We start from the raw sequence: 18,601 nt of genomic DNA, 5'->3' as shown, positions 1-18,601 counted from the left end.
GTGTAGGCTATTTTAAAGCCGTTTAAATTACACTACATTGCACATAGAAGTTCGAGAACGTAAGGCCAAAGTTTGGTCATAGAATGATAGATTAGGGAGAACAATATGCTCACAGTGGATTATCTGGGTCACTGTAATTCAATATAAACATTGTAACGTTTAATGAGATGCGTATTGTACAAATGTAAAGAAAAAACATTTATTTTAATTCACAGTAAGCAAAGCAAAGGCGTGGTAGACCTTTTATTTTAATAAGTGATTGTTAATTTTACTGCCCACTCATCCAAATATAAACATTTCTGTTTGGTTTTATTGCTATTTTTGTATGTGTCTAAAAGATATTAAATTTATTTGATGATATACAAGGCGAGATCCTAGCTCGCCAGCAAACTATAGGGGCATTTCGATTCTTCCTTGTTTGAGAAAAATATTTACCCAAATTCTATACTGCAGGCTTAAGGGGTGGGTAGAAGAAAACAAATTGCTTAGCACTTTCCCAGCTGGTTTTCGCTCTTTTTTTTTTAATTCATTTTTATTTATTCAATCTTAAACCTATCTTAAAGCTAGACAAAAATTCATAAAACTAGCCTAATTATCCATAACTTACAACTAACTTAATGGTCCCATACAGACACTCTAAGTTAAACTATAACAGTAACTACTAATGCCTTTCGGCCCTAAGATCTATTTTACTTCAATTTAAATTTTATTTATTTTGTATTTATTAGAAAATTATGAGAAAAAACTAATATCAAGGTCCTTTTTTATTTTTACTTAAAAACTACTTAAAATAAAGTCCTTAATATAAAACTTAAAGCTAACTTAAACTACCTATTCTACCTATAAACTACTTAAAACTAGAACAACCGCAGCAGCAAATCTAAATTTTTTTGATTTTATATTTTACTGTCTTTTTTGTGAATGTTTTTTTTTTTTTATTTTGTTTGTTTTCTAAATTCCATGTTTTTTTTTTTTAATTTTTTTTTTGTTTTTTCTTTTATATTTTTATTTTTTTTTGTATTTTTTTGTGCCACCATGCCTATTCTACTTAAAACTAAACCTAAAACTATAAAACAAGTATGTAAGCCGGCCAAGGCTTAAACCCCATCCCGACTACCCACTATCAAGTGCCGATTGAAGCCACCAAAACTGGTTCTCCTGCTTCACCCTATCAGTTCGGTCCCGTTCGGACACAGCCCTACTGAACCGAAGGAGCTCTGCTCCACCTTGTGCCATGACGTCCCGATTGTACGGGAGTCGCCTTTCCACGGTTCTTCCTCTGACGTGGTAGATTAACGGGACTGCCAATCTGTCCTGTATCAGACCGCATCTATCTAAAAAGAGGAATGCCTCTGGGGGAATGAAGCCGCTCAAGCGTGTACTCTCAAAATACTCGTCGTTCGGATAGAACGCCCCGAAAATTAAATTGTTGGTCGAAGACATAGCTCTTGCAATGTGACCTCGAACGAGTTTTATCACGAAATTGTCAATTCTTTTGATTCGAGCCCCGTTTTATAGGACCTCGTTGGAAAAATAATGCACATTAGAAGACTCGGCTGTTCGATATAAGCCGGTACAGCGTCGTAGACACTGCCGCTCGAACACCCGAAACTTCTCCATCTGGGAAGTAGCAACGTTGAACCACACAGGACAACCATAAACGATCATTGGCCTAATGAGGGCCATGTAGCAAATTACCTTCACTCTGGGGTCAAGCCGACTGCTAAAAAACAGCCGTTTCGTCAGAGCAAAAGCTCCTCTGGCCTTGGTCAGAGCAGCATTTATATGTCTGTCGAAATATAAATACTGATCTAACCAGATACCGAGGTACTTCATCCCACTTTTGCTCGCTAATGGCTGCCCATGAAGATCAACGATGACCATCTTGCGCCAATTCTTGCACGTATCCCTCGTGGCCCAAGCCAACGGAGTCCGAAACAGAATTGTCTCCGACTTCTGGACATTTATTTTCAGTTTCCAGTCGTCGCAATATCGCTGAATCTTGTGGAAATCACGCTGCAAGAGAATTCTAATAACCTCAACCTTTCGGGCCGTTCTGTACGCAATTAGATCGTCGGCGTACGCAATTGCCTTTGTAAGACTACCTATCAGATCGCTGATGTAAATGCTGAAGAGAATCGGCGAATTCACCGCTCCCTGTTGAAGTCCATTTTTAATTGTGAATGTTGTGGTGGAAGTTACATTGCCACTTTTGACAACAAACTTTCTACCGTTAAGCATATCATAAAGTATATACAACAATGGCTTGCTTATGCCAAGCCTGCTCAGTTTTAGGTAAAGACCTTCTAACCATACGGTGTCAAAGGCCTTTTCCAAATCAACCAGAACAGCAACTGTGCATTGTTGTTTTGATTTATTCCATTGGATATCAGAAACGAGTTTAGACGCAGCATGAATTGTCTCATGACCCGCCTTGAACCCGAACTGATTATCCGGAATTATTTTGTTGTCCGCAGCCCCTGGTTTTCGCTCTGGTCATTCTACTGTGGATCAAATCTTCGCACTCTCCAATATAGCAAAACGTTTCATCGATAACATACAAAAACTTTATGTCTTTTTCATTGATTTTAGGGCAGCATTTGATACTATCAACCGGAATTCACTAGTTTATAAATTATTAAATTTATGTATATCGATGAAATTTTTAAGACTATAAACTTCACCACCAATACTTGCGCTACTGTGTCAAGTGGGAGTTCCATATCCAGCTTCTTTAACACTGATTGCGATGTGGCCCAAGGTTGCCCCTTAAGCCCGATTATGTTCGCCCCTTTCATTGACGATGTCTCCCGTGATTTTCCTGGGGGTGTTAGGTTTGGAAATCTACTTATTAAGGTACTACTTTATTCGGACGACCTTGATGTTGTCGGACAACTCCACCACATTACAGTTACAAATTAATAGACTTAAAAACTTTTCTGATAAATGGGACCTGAATATAAATACCTCAAAATCAAAAATTATGATTTTTGAAAGCACCCGTCGAAGGAGAAACCCGCTAGAAGCATGAGGTGGTTAACCAATTTAAGTATTTAGGTGTTCTATTTTGTAGCAATCTAGATTTCCGGCCCCATGTTAAGGAAAAATGCTTATCAGCAAAAACTGCAATAATCCTTATATGGAACAAAATCTTCTGCAATAAGTACATAGGCATCTCAGCTAAATTTAGAGTTTTTGAAGCTACTATGCTATGCCAGTCAAGTTTTTGGTTACCTAGATCTCGATGTATTTGAGATAGTGCAACGCTTCTTTTTTAAACGAATATTTAAACTTACAAACTCTACACCAACTTACGCTATACATGCGGAATCAGGGATCCCTCCGATTTTTCTAAAAAAATCTTAAATTTAATGCCCATTACATAGTAAAAGTAATGCAAAGGTCAAACGAAAATCTTCATAAGCAAATGATGGATTTCGCATTCCGAAGGAATTTATCTCCGTTTAAAGAATGGTATGCGTTGGTTGGTTGATAATTCATTGTATCTCAAGTTTTTGGATAGGGCTCGAACATCACCAAGCAGATTGGTTTATAAGCAACTCAATCACACTTTGTTTGTAAACAACTATTTTAATAGTAATCTTTCTGCATATCAAATAGGTACTTTGTGTAAAGCAAGAACTGAGATGCTAAATCTGAATTACAAACCTCACAGAAATGATAATCCCAGGTGTAACCTCTGCAATCGAAATGAAATCGATGATGTCAACCACTTTTTAGCCGTTTGTCCAATTCGTCAAGAACTCTGAAGACTTTATTTTTCAAAAAGCTGTCTAAATCACCAGGAAGCGATACAAATTTTAAACGGAGAGTGGGGTTGGAAGGACCTTTACAATTTTATTGATCATGCCTTAGATTACCGAAACAGTTTTTTAGAGTAATTTTAAATTTTTAAATATATGTATATTTATGAATCATTATTATTTAAGATGTAACGAGGAAAATAGGATGGATTAAAAAGTTTCCGGCCTGACCAAAAGATGGCGCCACTAGGCCTACCTTGAGGTGGCGTTCTATAGTACCGTCTTTAGATAGCTTGTAGCTTTAGTTTCCGCCCGATCGCCATGTTAGTTTAGGTTAGTTTTGAGAGCACACTGAACAAGGCGCCTCTGTGTTTTTCTGAAAAATGGAAAAGTTGGAAAATCGAGCTGTCATCAAATACTTCTATTTGAAGGGGTTAAAGCCGAAGGAAATCAAAGAAGAGATGGACTCAACATTGGGGACATCCTGCCCATCATATTCAACCATTAAGCAGTGGGTTTCCGAGTTTAAAAAGGGTCGTGTGAGCACCTCTGATGAGCCTCGCTCAGGACGCCCTGTTGAGGTCACAACTCCAGATATGATCGAAAAAATCCATCAATTAGTGCTGGAAGACCGCAGATTAAAAGTGCATGAGATAGCTAAGACCTGTAAGATGTCAAATGAACGTGTGCCAAATATTTTGCACCAACATTTGCATATGCAAAAGCTCTGCGCAAGATGGGTGCCGCGTTTGCTAACAGCCAATCAAAACAAATCAATCGTTGCGATGGCTAAAATCAACGATCTGAAGTTTGAATTGATGCCGTATCCTCCCTACTCTCCAGACCTATCCCCGAGTGACTATTATCTGTTTCCTAACATCAAAAAATGGCTTGGTGGTAAGAGATTTGCGGACAATGAAGAAGTAATTCAAGCTGTAAATGGGTATTTTGAGGAGTTTGATGAATCAGTCTATAGAGATGACATTACTAGACTAGAACACCGCTATGAGAAATGTATCAGCCTTGGAGGAGATTATGTTGAGAAATAAAAAAAAAATCTTAAAAACGTTGTTTTTCTTGGTCAGGTTGGAAATTTTTCAATCCACCCTCGTATTTTATAAACTTGGATATTATGCTTATTTAAATTCAATTAATTTATTTAATTGTCTACATAATCTATTTATAAACTTACTATAATCTTAAACTTTCTTTTTTTTTAATTCTCAGGCAGACGGCAAATATATTTTTGTCATGCTAATGTTCTTATATAATTTTTCAAATGTTTTTCGAGTTTTGGTCAACTAAAGAATTTATAATAATAATAATAATAATACAAGACGGGTTAGATATTTCGAGTTTTCAGAAGTGTAACTAGCTCTAAACCCTTCTCGTTCTTTCAAGTCTTATAGGGAAAGGAGCAGACCTAGAATTGTCTGTAGACCTAGAACAAGATGTCCTAACATCTTTCAGGAAGTGCAATACCCGTTAAACTAGTATTTCAAATGAATCATATTATTTCTGTAAAAAATAGTGGAAACACTTTAAAATAGACCAGACATGTGCATAAAGATGGCAACACCCTTGTCCACATGGAAACTAGCTACGTTCGTTCACATTAGCATTGAATTAATTTTCGATTACACATGATGTACGTATGTACGCATTCAATAGTCGCATTCATCAATAATTCATCATCTTTATTTAGATAACAATTCAGAAAAACAAAATGTGTTTTTGTTTGATTTTTGTTAGTTAAGTGAATAAGCAATTGTTGCCAAAGTTAGGAAGGCTAATTGTCGTTTTGAGTTCAGCTTTAGTCATAGTAAAGTGTACATCGGAAATGATTGATCTGATAGTTCTATTTTAAAATGACAACCCATGACTCAGTCACCAGAACGAGTATAATTATTATTGTATTTTTTATACTAAACTAAATTGAAATCACAATGTTTTTCTATGCAAAGGTCAATATCAACGATTAAAAAAAGGTGAAATTGCAATTTAGTAATCTTTTAATGTTCTTAAAATAGTATTTTATTATTTTTTCTTTTTAAATTGATTAACAACTTTTCGTTGGGTTTTAGATTTTTTTTTTAAAATACATAAGTATGAATATAGAAGTACATGAAAATCAAGTGCGCATTTTAATTATAAGTTGATTTATATAAAAAAAAATAAACCAAATAAAAAATGCAATAAAGATGAAAAATGATGAACATCTGTTTTTGGCATTTACTATGAGAGGTTTTGTGTACGTTAAAAAGTACCGCAATGATGAAGCTCTTATAGTGGACAACATCGATGTTCTTTTAGATATATCTTTAATTGCCTTCCCATAACTTCTTTTATTAAAGTTTTCTTTTTTTTATTATTATTATAATCAATTATGAATCCTAATTTAGATATACATATATAAATTCATTTATCTCTTTGTCATCATCGCCGTGTCTTTATTCTTTAAAAATCTTGCTAAAGTGTTCATGCAGCTTTTTATCCTTTTTGTTTTGCGTTGGACTATTTTTGGTCCTTATCGCTTTATTATTTATAATAATGGCTGATTATAATTTTATTAGGGAGTGAACATGGATCTACGCTCTCAATGATACGAGTTTTAGGGGAGCAGTATGATGGTTTGAAGGTCTGCCATTTAAATGCCCAAAGTTTAAATCCTAAGATAGATGAATTTCGTTATTTATTTGAGAATTCAAATATTGATATTGTTTGTGTTTGTTAAACGTGGTTCTCTCATGATAGTTTTTGTAACATAAATTGGTTTAATGTGTTTCGCTGTGATAGAAGTTGTCGTAGAGGCGGGGGTGTTGCAATCTTTACACGCAGAGGTATAAACTTCAAAATAATTCGCAAGTCTTCACTAGGTAATGAAGACGAATACTTATTCATTGAGATTAAGAGTAATAACAATAAAGTATTGCTGGGATCGGTATATCGTCCAAATTGAAATATTGAACTAACACCGTTGTTTTCAATATTAGACGAGTTAACTTTTGTGTCTCCGTTGATAATTGTTGCGGGAGATTTCAACCATGATGTGCGAAGGAGCTCGGAACGTGTGGATAGAATGGGCTCATTGAATTTATTTCCTGTAAATATGGCTACTCCAACACATTTCACCAGATACGGTAGTACTTTACTTAAAATGTTTTTTTGTAAGCCACACTAAAAAGGTTCTTCTTTACGACCAACTGCCTGCATCATGCTCCTCTAATCATGATTTAATTTACCTTACATTTGAATGTTCACCTATGGTTTCTTCTTCAACTTACTGCTATAGAGATTTTAAAAATGGCGGCAATTAGAAACTGATTTGAATCATATCGAGTGGTACCAAATATATAGTATGGCTTCTGCTGATGACCAAGTGCTATGTCTTCAAAATAATATTGATTATCTCTTCAACCTCCATGTTCCACTTGTTACTAAGCAAGCTAGTAAGAAAGACCAGCCGTGGTTTAGCAACTATATTAAGGATCAAATAAGAGAACGAAATTTTGCATATAGGCGATGGAAAATCTTTCGGCTTTTCGGAAGCATTGCATAATGAATACAACATTTTAAGAAAAAGAGTTATATGTCTTATTCGAGAAGCAAAGCAACAGTTTTATGCTTCAAAACTTAATTCTTCTTTAGCAAAAGACAAACTGTGGAAGAATTTGAAGGAAATAGGTGTAGGCAAGCAAATAAGAAACAAGAATATTTCTACCGATTGTAACGAGCTTAATAATAAATTTGTTACCTTGAACTCGTCAGGTGTTGAAACCCGAACTTATAAGTTGACAGATATGATAAATGATGGTTCATCTTTGACTAATTTTTGCCTCTTGCCTGTTAATGACTACGATGTTCTGAATAGTGTTCTAGGTGTTAAATCTAACTCTATTGAAACTGATTGCATCCATCCGGTTTTTCTTAAAGCCATTCGTCCGTGCATAGCCAAATACATTTTTAATAATATATTTATGACTAGTAATTTCCATTCTATTTGGAAGCAGGCGAAGATAATACCAATTCCCAAAAAATCGTGATGGAGATGAATATCGACCTATAGCTATATCACCTTTTCTTTCGAAGGTTTTGGAGAAACTGATAAATAACCAAATTAGAATTTTTCTCACAAGTAATAAATTGATGTGTATCAATCAACCTAAACACAGCTGTACTACAGCTTTAATAGACGTCGTTGAAAATATCAGAAATTAATTAGATAATGATAAAGTGACTATATTAATGCTTTTTGACTTTTTAAAGGCATTTGATACCGTCAACCATTTTATACTTTGTGAAAAACTTAAAGGTCAATTTCATTTCTTTTTTGCATCTGTTAAGCTTATTCTCTCCTACTTAACCGGTAGATCTCACGCAGTTTTTGCTAACAATGTTATGTCTATTTTCCTTCCTCTGCAGAGAGGTGTCCCTCAGGGCTCTATTTTGGGCCCTTTACTTTTCTCGATGTATATCAATGATCTTCCGTCATGTCCACAGAACTCTTCTGTGCACATGTATGCAGACGACGTTTAATTATACAACGGTTTTCAACTAGGCATGCTTGACAATGATGTGCATGAAATCAACGAGGATTTTAATACAATTGTTATGTGGTCCCGCAAGAACGATCTTTGTCTAGAACTATTACGGATACCTCATATTTTCCAGAGATATATTTAAACAACTGTGCTATCGAGTTCGTCGATTCTGCCAAAAATCTTGGGCTTACATTTAATAAAACACTAAGTTGGAACACTCATATTAATCTAACCCTAGGTAAGGCATATGGAGGTCTTCGACTGCTCATCACATAATGCCTTTCAAAACACGCTAAATATTGGCCAAAACGTTACTAATACCCCTTATGCTTTTCTGTTGTGAGGTGTTTAGTAATTGTGACTTCGAACACAAGCGAAAACTTAAAGTTGCATTCAACAGTATCACAAATTATGTTTATGGTCTTAGGAGATATGACCACATCTCAAGTTTTTTTTTAAGTCAATCTATGGCATTTCACTCGATAATCTCTATAATGTAAGAACTTTAACCAGGCTTCACAATATCATACAATCGTCAATCACATCAACCTGAATACTTATATAATAAAATACACTTTACGCGTTCTGTAAGATCACTCGACCTTATCCCAGTACGTTACTCATTCCTTGTATCTGAGCGCCAATTTTATGTGCATTCTATTCGTTTGTGGAACTCCCTCTCTCGTCTGTTGAAATTACAAGCAGTCCGACCATTTTTGAAAAAATTCTAAGAAAAATCTTCTCCTAGCGCTGTGCTTATTCGATGATGAAGATGATGTTGATGATGATGATGATGATGATGATGATGATGATGATGATGATGATGATGATGATGATGATGATGAAGGTAAATTTATATATCTCTTTTTTGTTGAAGCTAGTTTGATAGAATTTAATAGGTTGTTTAATGTTAATTTGTACAATTATTTTTTAAACAAGAATTTTAAACAGATCATCATCATTGATCATTTTAAAGTGCCCTTAAAAAGCCTACATTTTATCAGTTTTATTTATAATGAAATTCAAATATGGAAACAATCCAAAAGTAGGTTTCCAAAAACAGAATCAATTTTTTTTTCTAGCTGATCAGAAAATCAGGTTTTGGTTAAAAATTACTCTTACCTTGATGGTTGCTTTTTATTTAAAATTTAATTTAAAGTTGCTAGTTCAAGTTTTTTGCATACAATTTAAACAAACTTTAATCTTAACATTAGTTATAGTTTTTTTAGTTTTCAGTTAAAATCGAAACACGTTTCACCATCAACAACTTTAATTTAAACTAGTGCTTAAAGGTTAAGGCTAATAGGTAGGTAGAGATAGGAAATACTAGCAAAATTCGGTTAGTGACCCAATTAGTGCCAATTAAAAAAGCACTTTCGTAGCGTTGCCGTCAAGAAGAAAAAGTAGGTAATTGATTTTCATTTTGAAAATCTCAACGACAGAAAAATTGTGTCTTAACACCCACAACTACATTAATAGTATTTGTGCGGAGTGCCTTACTTTGCCCCAACACATAGACCCATTAGAGGTGAACCTGTGCCAAAATCTGAATTAAAAATCATTATAAAGTAGCTTATAATAGGTAAGCCATATCTTTTAGGGGTAAATCATTCGGTTAAGCTGATCCAAGCTGAAAAATTTGAACAAAGAGGAATAAACACTTGTATCTATCAATTGTCCACAATGGGAAAATAATATATATATCGTCGGAAAGCTTAAACCATTTTCTTTTATTGGCACAAAGTTTTACACCAAGGCTGCGTTCAATATCGTGTTGCATAGGGTATCTTGGATAAGTGGATTTTTAGATACCTTGTTGAACGTTTTGGATATCTATATTGAGATAGCTTTCAAAAAATAAAAACAACTTTCAGCTGTTCACAAAAAGCAGAGAAACATTTAAGCTTCGAAGTCAAAATTGTTGTAAGATGAACGTTTAATGGATAATTCAACTGATTTGTCGGACGATGATGAATTGATAGGTGCGTAACAATTAAATAAATAAGAGATAACCTTAATGCTTAATCTATGTTAAATATCCTCTTAGCTCAATTGGCATTCTATACGATTAATAATTTACTTGCGAAATCTCCGGTATTAAACGATTTACGTTTAACAGAAAACTATCCTAACAGATAGATCATAATTACCTTCTAACATTTGGAGGCAAATAGCCTTTTCATCGTCTATTATGTACAGAACATCCTGAAATACAATGTCAACTAACATTTTGTATCTTTTTGTTTACCAACAAGTACAAAAAGCTGAAATCAATTTTCAAGTTTCTTGGAATTCAACCATATGTTGAATCAGCTGGTCCATCAGATACCTACATACCCCAGAAATTCTTGGATACATTTGGATTCCTTTGTTGACATCTTAGCTGCTATTTTACACGTAAAACACTAACAAAAAGGTATCCGGGTACCCTATCTGCCTGAGATTGAACGCAGCCCATGTGGTTTAGACAGAATCAAAGATTACAATAAGCGAACAAAATAATAGCAATTGTTTACCATTGAAATGAAAGTATTTATCATCATCGGCTCTACAACTGGGATCCGGTTCTGGCCTCATACAACAAGTCCCTCCATTTATACCGAACGAGAGCCGACAAAATGCGCACGCCAAGGCTTCGGGGATCCTGGGGAGTCATTAAGTAAAACGATTAACTTCAAACGATAGCGTTTTGACGATAATCTCACTTCAAGTAAGACGATAATCGTCAAAGTGATATCGTAAAAACGATAGCGTTTGCACGATAGCTACAAAAGGTATCGTCTGTCATTGATTTTCAAATAGCAAATTGGAATACAAATGTTTCGGCGTAATTGAGTTTCGTTACAAATTGAAAACTCAAAAAAAAATAAGATAAATACGTTTATAAAGACAACCTATATGTAAGCATTTTTATTTTTTCTTTCTTACTTGTTGTTAAATAATTTTAACCTTATAGTTTTGTTCAAAGCTTTTCAAAATACACCTTTATAAAGATATTGGAAACAATAAATTTGCCAGATGTTTTGCCGTAACTATTAAAACTTTGGGTTGCGGAGGCTACCAATGCTCTTGCACGAAACACATTATCCAAGAAATATTTTTGAAGTTTTGTCCCCTGTGGATGAAATGGAATCTTCTCTTCTCTCCCTTGAACATAATTGGGGTCATACTCATTGGCCAAGGAAGGATGCTTATCCATAATTGTTATACCCATTTTCAGATGACCACACAAAGATGCCCATATTTCTTCTTGAAGTAACTCCAGAATCAAAGCACGTACAACAACGATACAAATTTTATTCGAAAATACAGATTAGACAAATTATTTATAAAATATTACATCCATTAAAAGATGCCCGTTTTGGCTTAAACAATCGTTTAATCTTTTAATTTTCCAAGACATTCCTTAACATTTCCGACGTAATATCAGAGATTTCTTGTCGAATGCACGCTTTTAAATTCTCCAAATCACGAACACGAGTCGTGTAGACACGCCTTTTCAAATATCCCCAGAGGAAAAAATCTGGAACCGTCATATCGGGAGAACGAGGTGGCCAAGCGAAATCTGTCGATCGAGAGAGTAAACGAGTACCGAACGGAATATTGTACAGCATGGAATATTGTTCGACTCAAACGACGTCTACAGCGAATTTCGGGGAGGAGTAAGTTGCTTAACATGTTTCTGTACCGCTTTCCGTTCACCGTTGCATCAAAAAAGAAGGGACCGACATTGCCCCACTTCGCTACCGCGCACCAAACGCTGGCTGTGTAACAGCTTTTCGTGTATCCAGACTTTTACACACGAATTTTCGCGAAAATATAACTCGACGCAAAATGCTCGTTCTTTATCGGTATAACTATCCATGACGACTGATAACAAATGAAAACAAATTTGTCTGACCTGTGCTTCAACTGGATCGCGCATTCGACACCATAGCAGTGTTACCACCGGAGCGAGACAAAAAAGAAATATGGGCATCTTTGTGTGGTCACCCGTTACAATATACAAAATTATAAATATAATTACAATAATAACAGACATAAGTTACATAAAATTATAGTTGCTTCGTCAGCGGCAAAAAAAATAAAAACAGTAACAATAACAATTAACACCACAAAATAGTTGGTATGTTTGGCAACAAATTGCTGCAAATTTTCACAATTTCCCGTAGACAAAAACCAGGAAGGTCATTTTTTGTCAGCTGGCCAATCCGATACTACAAACTTGCCTAACTTTCAAGTCTCTTTTGTAAAAAAAACTATCAATTCGATTTTTCTCAAAATTTTATCAGATGTCAAAAACATTATTCTTCGTTGCACAAAATTGTTTTAGAGATAAAATCATATTTCAGTCGTAAAATTTTGGAGGTGACAAATTTTTTTTTCAGTTTTATTGATTTAAAAAAAAAACCGTTATATTGATTTTTTTCAAAAAATATACCTGTTTGGTATCACGTTACAATCTATTATATAAAATTTAATTCAAGTCTCTAGCGTTTTTGGTTCGTAAGATATTTAGGGTTAACCAAAATTTTCACCTTTTTTTCAAACTGCTATAGTAAAAAAACCACCCACGCAATTTTCTTGAGAGCCCTTTCTGCATCTTTCTGCCTTATTAACTGTATAACAAAGTTTATTTGAAGTCGATATCTCTTCTGGTTCTTGAGCTATGGACGACGAAAAAAACGTCGCGAACGTACGGACGTACAAACGTACGTACACAAGCACGCACAGACATCTTTCTAAAAATCTTTTATTTCGACTCTAGGGACCTTGAAACGTCGAGAAATGTCAAAATTTTCAATTTGACAAATCGGACCCATTACAATAACTTCCTATGGGAAGTTAATAAAATTTTCAAGTTATCGAACAAGCAATAGGCCGGTTCAGGCAACATAAGGGATTTTATTTGCAGTCAAATTTATTCTTTAAACGTACAAACCTTTACTCTAATTTCATAGTACAAAAAATACGCACAAAATTATTGTCTATAGAATAGTCAACAGGAAAGCTACAAAACCATCACCATGTGTATTTTTTATTCTAAAGAAATTTTAGTTATTTCTTTTCAAAATTGACAAAGAGCCCTTTTACAGAAAGTATTAAATGAAGTTGTGCAGAAAAAAAACAAATCATAGAGTAATAAAGTTCAGCTTTCAGTTGAAGGAAATCAAGTGTCATTTTGAAAGAAGTGGACTTGAATTAATAGTTAGAGAGATTTTTCTTGACTAACTTTCCAGTCACCTTTCCACTAAAGTTGCCTTAATTGGAAGGTCATTTTTTGGCAGCTGGCCAATCCGATACTACAAACTTGCCTAACTTTCAAGTCTCTTATGTCGTGTGAACCTGCCCAATGCCTTGGTCAAAATTTACGTTCAAAGAGTGAAGTTGACTGCAAATGAAGTCTTTTATATTGACTGAACCTGCCCATTAACTTTCGTTGAGTTCATTTTGACATTTCAGTTATCTTGTACTGAAAACGATAGTGACAATGTTACGTGAAGCAAATTATTGACGATATCAAAAACACTCTATATAAAGATATAAATCCTTCGTACGTATCACCCTTCAAAACCCATTTGTTTACATTGTTGTATTTGTAATGTGGATGAATTCAAGGAGAAATATTGACGTGTTTTCACGTATACATAGAAACACTTACTGAGTTTTTTGGGAAATTTAATAAATTAGAAGAGAAATTCCAAGCACACTCTGAAAAAGTCTATGAGGCTGATTTCCGGTTCAGCTTGTAGGCAAACCAAGATGTCTACCGAGGATTTTTATCTTTATATAGAGTGTTTTTGGACGATATCGTTAATAATAATCGTTTTGAAAATTGCGGAATGACTCCCCTGGTCTATGCCATCTCACCTGCGTTAGCATCGCTGTCGCTTACGATACAATGTATTATAAAGGACTTTCCCAGCAGGTTCCTTTTCACTCATACTAGTGGGTGTACAGCCCACCTTGGTTGTAGTCTTTCCGAAATCGTCCTTCCTCACATAAGGGCCAACATTTATTTGCAATACCTTCCTCTCGAACGTGCCTAAGAGGTCAGAATGCCAGGTTTCGTATTCATATGTGAGTATTGGCAGATCAATCGTCCTCTATACCAGCAGCTTAGAAGTTATGGTAAAGTTTCTGGATTTCAAAAGCTTTTACAGTATACCAATGACAAATAATAGCGAATAAGATTATGGTAATGAACAATTCGCTCAGCAGTATAGAAATCCTTATTTTTCTTAATTTGATAGTTGAGATACCTATAGAATTGAGAATATATACATAGTTGAAAAGCTCACTTCAAAAGCATAATTTTTGATTATAGGCACAAAATTGTAGACCTTGAGGCTTAGGAGTATATCACAAAGAGAAGTTTTTGCAAACTATGTATGTATGTCGTAGAGTTCAGTTACGCCAGTTCGTTCTTTTATGCTGGAACAGTCGTAAAAACATATTCATATCTCTAGATTACAAAATGAACATTGTTATTGTTGATGACAGATTCATATTAAAATATAAAATATAAAACTTTCATCTTTCTTTGTTCAAGTTTTTAAAGTGTTTTTCTAATTTTTTGGTCGCTTACTTTAGCCCACTCTTATAGTTTAGGACCAAATAAATGGTCGTACGTTGGTACACTATTTAGTACTTTATCATATTCATAAGTTTCGTTTCTGGGCACTAGATAATAGACGAAGTCCCATATATCTTATCTCATTATCATTTATGAAGTAATTGTTAATGAAAAAATATAAGTGTTTTACATTTTTTTTTAAACATCACTCAAACCATGTGAGATATTTCGAAAATAATGCATCTTTTAACAGAATTAATTTCGTTCGCGTCACCATATTAGTTTCTCTAACGAGATCAGTTTGTTGTCCAATAACCAATGATTCGACGAAGCCTTATCCACAGGTGCTAAATCACAATATCAGTACAAAATAGATTCAACACGTCGATTATTAACGTTATTGTAACCATTTTCAATCACTGTAACAGGACGATTATTATCTTTAAGGAAAAAAGACCCAGCAACACCTTCACTGACATTAAAACCATACCATACATTTATTTGTACCCCGACATTGCATTTGATCATTGGTGATACATTTTAATTATTTGTAAACATTCTTCGTTCGTGAACTTCACCATGTTGAAAATGTTGTTTAATTAAGATTGTTTTAAATTTCATAGAAACATGAAAATGTTGTTTTACTTTCCATTGCTTAGAGCTTGCAAATTCAAATGATAAATAATTTATTTGCGGTTGCATGCTATCATTTTAGGAATTACAACATTTATAAGAAATCTTACATATTCAAAATCTTCTTATTTCAGTGAGCACACACGAAAGCTATCCCGACTATCCTGAGTCAGAAATGGACGATCGTGATAGTCTATATTTTGATACAATATCTTTGGCTGGATCCGAAGCGGCTAACAATCGACGTTCACTTTCACAGTCCCGCATGACCATCTACCATTCAGCTGTAGATTTAGCATACGATGGCACCCCCAAACGTAACAGTCGTGGTTTGGATAAGAACGGAATAGGTAATAAAATAATAATAAACAATTTGCAAAAAGAAAATCATTAAACAAACAAAAATACTTATATTTAGGTAACTATCGCCATTCAGCGGCGGCTGCTCTGACCAATAATGGACATGACGATGGACATTACTCGGATCAAAACAACATAGCTGCCAACAACAACGGACTAAACGATGAGGTCTCTAGCCGACTTATCCCTAGTAGTTCTTGTAATAAAGATAAGAAATTGCCAATTACGTACTCCCAGTGGAAGTTTAGGGTAACGAATTTTACACAAGCAGAAGCACATATCCATATCCATTTTCTTGTTCTTTAATTGGTTTTTGTATTGTTTTCAAAATTTGTCTTCTCTTTTGCTTTTTATTTCCATCATCAAGTTATTTTTTTTTATTTGAAAAATTAAGCTTTCAGGGTCTTTTGAATTCTTTTTTTGAAATTTTGTAAATTATCCCTGTTTGGCAATGTTTTTCTTTGTTAATGGAACACCCGCTTCTATTTGAAAAACACTTTTTTTTGTTTTAAAAAATTGACCATTTTTTAAGCTTTTATTTTGGCCTTTTTTTTAGTTTGTGATTGTGTGCAAATGTTTTGCGTGCGACGCACAATTTTTTTTAAGAAATGATACATCTTTTATTGTTTTGTCTGTTTTGGAGCACTTTTTGAATGTAAATATCTTTGGAAATACCTTTTCTTTGGACGGATCGCTTGTGGGAACGGGTAATGGCAATTTTTTCTTTTATTTAAGTTTTAAGAGTTATATGTATACATATACTTGAAATTGAGTTTTTTAAGATATTTCTGTGTTGCGTAAATAATAGAGCGAAGCTTTGTAACATATTTTAAAGTGCGTTCTACCGAATACATTGCTTTGATGTTGCTATGTTTTTATAAATATCTTTTTCTAGCCTTTTGAAAGAATTAAATTCGAAAATCTTTGCTTATTCTGCTTGAATTGATTCAATTATTTTTTTTTTTTAATCATATAACTATGAATTGCTAGTTAAACGAATAAATTTAATATATTTCGCGAAATACCCTTCCCCCTTATTATATTGTTCTTAATTCCCAAACTTTTGTTTCATGTTTTCCATTCAAAAAAGGTAATTTTATATTGATTCGTTATAATTTTTACGATCAAATTAATAATATTTTAAATTAACATTAAACTTAGCTTATCGCAAATTATTTCCATAAATCAATCAATTAAAACTAAAAAAATGTATAAGATTTTGAAAAATGTTCAAAAACTGTTAGCAAATTTTTGATATACTTATCTTCTTCTTTATAAATTTATTAGAGCTAGAATTAGAGTAAACAAAAAGATCGCCAAGAAATACAAATCTTCTCAAAAAATTAAGATCTCTAAAATTGAGGTGGAATGGTTTAAGGTGATATTTGATGTTCAATTTTGTTATAGTCGTTTGGACTTTTGCTTTCTCTTCCTTTTTTTTATAAATACGATTAATACAACTATCGTAAAAAAGATTACTTATTTATCGAACGCTCGTTTCTTTTTAACGCGCTACGGACTCTGATCATCGATTAATAAAAGGTAAAGTAAATTGTTTTGCCAATTGAAAAATTGATGTCGTCCACATGCGTCCAATTGCGTTACAAAATACATAATCTAAATTTTTATAAAACAAAATGTAGATTTTACCTTTTCGTTATTTCTTAAGGAGTATATAAAGGGTGGTTAGATTTTTAAGCCCCATGTTTGTTTTGGAATTCAACACAAATTGTCAAGGAAATGATTATCATTTGTTTTTATTATGAAAAAATTGGTATGGTTCGATTATGTATGGAACAAAATATCGACCAAATGGCTGTCTCGACCTCGGTGGCACACCTCCATCCGATGGCCCAAATTGTCAATGACGCTAAGGCATAATTCAGGTTCTATGCCGTTGATGTGCCAAATTATCTGATATTTTAACTCATGAATTGTTGCTGGCTTATTGACGTACAGTGTACACCTTAAATAACCTCAGAAAAAGAAGTCCAACGGTGTCAAATCACATGATCATGGCAGCCAATTGACATTGCCACCTCGTGAGATAACACGGCCATTCAATTTGTCTCGCAAAAGGGCCATTGTTTCGTTAGCTCTTTAGCAAGTGCCACTGTCCTGTTGAAACTACTACATCCATATCTTAAAATTTGGGCCGTTCAAACTTCGTTATCGTCTCACGATAGCAAGCACCATTTACGGTAACTGCCTCACCGGCATTTCGGAAATAATAAGGACCGATGATGCCGCCAGCCCATAAACTGCAACAAACAGTCACTCCTTGATGGTGCATTGGTTTTTTTGAAAATCACTCTTAGATTATCACTCGTCAAAACGCGGTAGTTCTGCATATTGACGAATCCTAAATCACTAAAGATGATTTTTTTTCGAAAGTTGATCATCCACTGTTGCCAATTCCTGCCACATTTCTGATCATAGGCTACGCTTGAAATGGTCAAGAGGCTTTAGTTCTTCAGTCAATTTCATCTTCTAATGAAGTAAATGCAAGTATTTATGTTTAATGTTCGTCAATTACAATTTTTGTGCACAACAACGGGTTGGGGTGGATGGCTTTAGCCACACCATCTCTAGCAGCAGCATTATTTTCTGCAGTACAAGCTGTATGAGCAAGCACTGGTGTTTTCACATCCGCTACAGACCCGGTTTGGTCAAATTTATGCACGATTTTTCCGATTGTACGCACAATTGGACGATTGAATTGAGCG

The 18,601-nt window shown here is 34.3% G+C and overlaps 1 protein-coding gene across 5 annotated transcripts in view; it reads left to right on the top strand.

Annotated features, from left to right (window-relative positions):
* Positions 1 to 18,601, top strand: part of LOC129944513 (anoctamin-1) — a 40,101-nt gene that overhangs the window by 2,477 nt on the left and 19,023 nt on the right. For 4 of the 5 annotated variants that reach the window (XM_056053995.1, XM_056053994.1, XM_056053993.1 and 1 more), the window contains 2 exons: positions 15,650 to 15,865; positions 15,934 to 16,124. In XM_056053995.1, the coding sequence (XP_055909970.1) occupies positions 15,691 to 15,865; positions 15,934 to 16,124 (366 nt within the window). In that variant the 5' untranslated portion in view covers positions 15,650 to 15,690. The remainder of the gene's footprint in view (positions 1 to 15,649; positions 15,866 to 15,933; positions 16,125 to 18,601) is intronic. The other variant, XM_056053996.1, reaches the window with a different exon arrangement.

This window comes from Eupeodes corollae, chromosome 2, assembly GCF_945859685.1.
Source record: "Eupeodes corollae chromosome 2, idEupCoro1.1, whole genome shotgun sequence".
NCBI lineage: Eukaryota > Metazoa > Arthropoda > Insecta > Diptera > Syrphidae > Eupeodes > Eupeodes corollae.
Note: the sequence above shows the minus strand (reverse complement) of the source record. Positions and strands in the feature narration are given on the sequence as shown.